At 41.1% G+C, this 6000-nt stretch overlaps 2 protein-coding genes and 1 non-coding gene across 3 annotated transcripts; 1 reads left to right on the top strand and 2 right to left on the bottom strand.

Annotated features, from left to right (window-relative positions):
- Nucleotides 1-398: 398 nt before the first annotated feature.
- Nucleotides 399-485, top strand: Trnam-cau (transfer RNA methionine (anticodon CAU)). The gene is given in 2 exon segments: nucleotides 399-435; nucleotides 450-485. It is a non-coding gene; the product is annotated as a tRNA-Met (tRNA).
- A 70-nt stretch (nucleotides 486-555) lies between these two features.
- On the bottom strand, nucleotides 556-4116 carry LOC149050557 (uncharacterized). Its single transcript, XM_089198135.1, has one exon. It carries the CDS (start codon nucleotides 3171-3173, stop codon nucleotides 1536-1538), a length of 1638 nt encoding a protein of 545 aa, XP_089054261.1. The 5' UTR covers nucleotides 3174-4116; the 3' UTR covers nucleotides 556-1535.
- Nucleotides 4116-5053, bottom strand: LOC113673339 (beta-2 adrenergic receptor). The gene has a single exon (XM_027189737.2). The coding sequence runs from the start codon at nucleotides 5051-5053 to the stop codon at nucleotides 4181-4183; it is 873 nt and encodes a 290-aa protein (XP_027045538.2). The 3' UTR covers nucleotides 4116-4180.
- Between the last annotated feature and the right edge of the window lie 947 nt (nucleotides 5054-6000).

Below are 6000 nucleotides of genomic sequence, written 5' to 3'. Positions count from 1 at the left end.
TGTCAGTTGACTGATCAACCAATAATACGGGACGTGAGAACCAGAGAAAGGTTGTAGTTCAAACACAGAAATTGTAGGAGAAGTTGAACGTAAAGATTCCGTCAACAAGCTTGAATCTTCATAAATTTTGAATGAAGATCATGCACTGTGGTCTCCTAGAGTCAGTGACAATCCCTGGCTTAATGTTACTTCTGCCACCAGGATCCCGCTCTTCCTCACGTGTATACGTATATTGCAAGCGCTAATATATGTCGCAGAGTTTGTCTCGTATTTTCTTTTGGGTAGAAGCAACGAGGAACCCGGATTAATAAACTGATATAGTTTTTGGGTTTGGTGGAATCGTGGAAAAAAATAAAAAATGGTTAAATATATATTTATTTCCCGTTACGTTTGTCAATGCCTCGTTAGCGCAGTAGGCAGCGCGTTAGTCTCATAATCTTACGTTAGAAATCTGAAGATCGTGAGTTCGATCCTCACACGGGGCACGTTATTTTTCATTTCTTTTTTTTTTTTTTCTTATTTTTTAAACAGACCTGCTTGCCACAAACCATGATAAGACACACAGGAAATTTTTTTATTTGCCTTGCAGCAAAATAATTGGGAAGTCCTGCAAACGAATTCTGGCCTCAAGATCGATCCCATGAACGATTTTCAGGTCACGTGGCTAACTGCCAAACCTCATGCAGGCTTTATAGAATTTATATTACCAGGATGATAATTGAGGTAATTAAGCAGGACAAATTGAAAGGTATCACTTCAAAAGTTTGCGTGTAATTATCTCTTACTCCCTGGACTTCACTGTCTGGTTTCCACTCCCCCACAAAATCGAACACAAGTGGGTTTCCATTCCCCCGCAAATTTGAACAAAATTTGTTTTGTCTCTCACCTGTATTGAGCGATCACTTAAAGCGATCACTTAAAGCGTAACTATTCAAAGTCGATGTTAGCACTATTTTTGAGCGAGTGTTGGTGGTCAATTGCGGCATGAAGTGCCTTTTTTATCGTTTTTTTAATATCCAAGCTTTGGGATCTGTATCAAGCTTTCACCTTGCTATTCACCGTGGCTGACCTCATAATGCAGGTTTGACTGTACTTCATAGCGCGACTCAAAACCAAAGTAATGAACGATAATAACGCGGCATAAGGAAAAAGAGAGTTCGTTTTATCTTAGACCGTAGGTTAACAGTGTGGCGTGAGTGTTATGTTCTGCGTCACTGATTTTCTTTTGGCTAGAGTTGTTCCTTTCTTGTCTCGAACAATTCATAAGCCCAACTTATGATACAGTGAAATAAAATGATGCAAATCTTCTTTCTTATAAACTACCATGAATCCTAATTGGAAAGCTAATCGGTGCAACAAATTTGTGACAAACAAAAACTCCATATGAAAATGAGTGTATTGTTTAGTGAGCTGAATAGGCTTTGGTTGGTTTAAAAATGAATGAAAATAGCTGCTTGAATTAAGCAACCACTTAAGACTCAAAACCTGTCTTTGTCCTGTCCTGTCAAGCTTTTGCTGGACAGGCCACGTACTAATCAGAAATCTACATCCTGTACTTTGAGCGTTGAAAGAGATCTTTTCCCTGATAAATATGATGCAACTGTTCTTGATACAGCCGACTGGAATCTACGATTCGAGGTGGTGCTTGAAGCACTGTTGCACCGACTAGACAGCGCTGACCTTGATGGAGAATAACGACCTCCTTCGGATTGCAGGTCTTCATTAGCCCCCATAGCTACGACAGAGATCTTTGGCACCATCGGCTCGTCGGGTTTCTTCGTAGTCCTCTCCGGGCCGGCACCGAAACGAAAAGAAGAGTCGGGGGACATTTGCTCCGCATAAATGGCCATTATTTTAGTGAGAAAAGACACCGATGGGGAATTATAGACACTGAAGTGCGAATACCAGCTGTACTCGTCGTCCACAGCAGCATTTTCCGAAGTTTTTGGCGAAGGGTACAAACGATTATGATTGCGTGTTATGAAAATTTCTTTCGATTTCCGGCCAACAACAGAATTTGGATGCAACTTTGTGTTGATATTTTGACTTCGCCGAATTGTGTCCGCTCGAACGGAAGTAGCATTTGCCATTGTATTTATCACCCGACGCGTTTGTCCTTTAGAATTTGCGATTACTTGTCTTTCAATAAAATATTTTTTAGTGTCAAATGAGCAACTGAGTTCACTGATGCCGTCTGGGTTAGCGTCATCCGCCCCCCTCTCTAATTCTGTTGTGGCCAATTCTAATACTTTCTCAACTTCCTCCTTGCGTGATATCGGGTGTTTCATAATTCTCTCATGCCACGCATATTTACGCCGGCGGGCATACTGAGACTTTTCCTTGTGTTTGGTGTCTACAGTCTCTAAATTTGCACTTGAAATTTTTCTGGGTGAACTTGTCTTCCTTTTCAAGACCCTTTCGTGGTTTGAAGACGATTTCTCGCCGTTCGAAGTAGGGGTCTTCTTTGTAGGAGTGTGTTTCTTTTGAATATTCCGGGGATTAGATTGTTTCCTCTCAGCAGAGTTGTTAATCGCAGCATATTTACTTTCCTCGACACCTCGCACCCTGCCGTTCCAAGATTTCTCTTCTTTTACGCTCATAAAATCCAAAAAAGGATTCACCTGAATATTTGTTGACGAATTCCCTTCAGTCAACAGGATAGTCGCACACTCTTCATTCCCCAGTCGTTTGGCCTCCAAATAAGGTGTTCTGTCTTCGAGATTTCGAACATCTATGTCAACTTGAAACTTATTCAGTTCGCTAACTATAAATTTCACTAAAGTGGCGTTACCTGTGCGAACGGAGTGCATGACTGGAGTGTTTCCGTCGAAATCTCGTTGGTTCAAATCAACGTCCTGTTTAGCGACATTAACCAGTAGTCTAACAATATCTTCTTTGTCGTCGATGCAAGCCCTAGACAGCACATGTCGGCCCTTTTTATCAACGATGTTTACATTCGCACCGTGCTGCAGCAAGAGTTTGAGTAAGCTGTTACGTGTGCGACATTTCTCGTCAGGTAACTGCGCGGCATGCATAAGAGGAGTCAAACCCTGTTCGTCCACAAAATTCAGGTCCACTCCGCTCTCAATAAGGTGCCGAGTTTGATACATTCTCCCGTCGCAAATCGCTTCTTTAAGTCTGGTCGTAGTTGGATTGTAAGACGCTGCTTTCATGGTGTCTAAAAGAAACTTTTCGCGAGTTTTGATCTCTTGTCGGTCCAATATAGCGCTCTTCTTCGATACAGTTGCTACACTGAGTAGCGTCAAACGAAGCAGAAAGGTTTTGTTGCCTAACTTGTCGTGGTTAGCTAACCTTTGTTTTTTTCATCCGACAGTTGCCAAGGAAATAATAGACCGCACAAGAGGCATTCCGATACGCAACGATAAACCTCGTCAAACAAAAGACGTTTTCAGTTTTATAATGAATTTTGGATGAGTTAACTGCTGGGTAGCCTAATTGAACTTTTGTAAGCTAAAACAACAGCTCATCATAAAACATCGGGTCATTAATAACAATCATATGATGTTTAATTTAATATTTGAGATAACTTTTGTCCCTATTGACATCTTCTACCTTATTGAGTAAAAAGAACTGACTGAAAAACAATTTAGGGTCTCGTAATAGAAAATTATCTTCATGACAGGATGAACGCAATGAACTACGTAAATGTAAATTGAGTTAATGAATCATAAAATTGAGCTGGAGCGAAACCCTCCGTAACCCGATTTCGACCTGTTTCTTTTTTTAATCTTTATAGTTAATCACTGAACGGGGCCTCAAGAAGACACGTAAAAACCAGCTTGTCAACTGAGAACTGAAGCGTTCCTGTGAAACGATAGTAGAATTCACCCGCTGACCACCAAAACATTGTTACCACTACCGTGACTATATTCTGCGTTAAAATCTTTGTGTGCATTCCAAAATGAAGTATATTGCGCCCATCTGTCTATCTTGACAATGCGGGAGGCTCGTTGACGACTAAAGATCTGACAGACAGACAACAAATTTTCAGCATTCAGGGGCTAAAAACCTCTAACCAAATGATAGAAAACTCAAAAGAAGTAATTATAAGCATGTCAGACGAAAGAGCCAAACAGATGAAACTGGAATCCAAACGCAATTCAAGATGGCTGCTTTATTTTTCTTTTTGAGTCGTGCTGTGCCATAACTTATGACTTATCTACCTTGAGAACAACTTAAATAGTTCTTTTTGAATATCACTCTTAAAGAAGGAATAGAGAACTGGATTGACAGCAGTGTTGGCAATCAGCACCAGATAAACCATATATCTGAGCGTCCCAGCGAAGGGACATAAATTAGTGAGAAAGCAGAGACAGCGGTAATTCCCTCCGAGGTACGTGATATTGAAGGCGGTCATCACCAATATGATCAAAACGGTGGAACCCCTGTGTTGCACTCTGAATACTGTAGGTGGCTGGATGTTCTGTCCACTCATGTTCATAGCATGGTTGTGGCGGACTTGAGAAATCATTTCCCGTGTCTGGCGGTTGACTTTCCAGGCAATGCGAAGGAGATGAGAAGTCGCAGCGACAAAGATAACGAGGGGCAGAATCTGGAAAATGAGCACTCGGGATATTTCCACGAACATGGTAAATGTCGGATTGTGATTGTAGGTGAAGATGGAAGGCAAAAAGAAGAGTAGAAATGGGCCAGTCCAAGCCGTAATAATCATTGCCCAAACAGTTTCTTTCGTCATGTAAGACATGTACCGCAAAGGCTTTGTGATGGCAAGGAAGCGGTCGACCGTCATGGCGAAGAGATTGGTGTTGGAGCAATACAAGAAGGCGAAGCTGACCTTGAAAACGAGACCAGCATGGGTGAGGTCGACGGTGCAGAAGAATTTGGCGCCGAACAGGGGTGGAAAGAATGCTAACCCTGCACACAGATCGGCCACAGCCAGCGATAAGATAAACCAATTGGCGGGGGTATGGAGACGAGGTTTTGTCGTGACGAGGTAAATCACAAGACCATTGCCGATCACAGTGACTAAAATTAGAACCCATCCACTCACCCAAAACCACATATCAGGCATGTCAACTGACCGAAAAAGAGCAAACAAAAATGATATTGAATCTCAAGATCTTGCCTTTTGTTTGATCATTTCGTTGCGGAGAATCATATGAAAATAAATATTTCAACATTTTTGTCATGGTTCACACTTCAGCTGTACATACTGATTATCAAGATAAGTGGAGCGAACTAAATTTTGCGTAAGAACTGCTAACTACCCGTTGATCGCAAAAGCTCAAAGCTGTACCGTATAATTTGCCCAAAAAAACATTTTTTTTAGAAATAAGTGGAATATTCTTCTAGAATAAGTCATTCCAAGCGTGTTTCATTTAAGGTTTTGCACAATGTTACAGCCAGCATTATCAACGAGGTATTTTCACCCGCATCAAAATTTGTCCATGGTTACTAAAATCAGTCCCGAGCAAATTTGAGAATCATGCAAAAAGGTTTGAGTGTATGGAAGGCGTTCGAATCTGGCAGATTAGGCTAATTCGTTTCAGTTTAACACGAACTTTTAACGCAACCCTGGAACGCCTTCAGTTGTTTACATATCAGAAAGGAAGCCTTTCTTGTCAATTTTTCCTTGAGGAAAACCTACCTGATAGTGCTTTTGATTAAAAAGCTGGATGATTTCTGCTGTTAACTGCAAAATTTCGCTCTGCGACTAACTTGCGGCGGCTAATTTCGCACTTTTTGGGGGCATTATCGAGCGAGCTTCACAGAAGCCGGCTTAATGTGATTTCTTCTCTCGCTATCATGGAAATTTCGTCACTTAAGTCGTGTCTTAGTGAAAACCAATGGAAAATCATAAAAATGCAAACGACTACCGAAGGTGATTAAAGTTTTCTTTGAAACGCAATTGCGCGCGGTGTTCCATTTAACAAGGCTTAGTTATTGAACTGAGTAACTGCAGTTTTTAATAAACTGTTAATTGATGGTAAATTAAAATCTGTCGCGTATTTCTTTGAA

This window comes from Pocillopora damicornis, chromosome 2 (genome assembly GCF_964200805.1).
Source record: "Pocillopora damicornis chromosome 2, jaPocDami1.2, whole genome shotgun sequence".
NCBI classification, from domain to species: Eukaryota; Metazoa; Cnidaria; class Anthozoa; order Scleractinia; family Pocilloporidae; genus Pocillopora; species Pocillopora damicornis.
The sequence above is the reverse complement of the archived record's forward strand: the minus strand, read 5'-3'. Positions and strand labels throughout refer to the sequence as shown.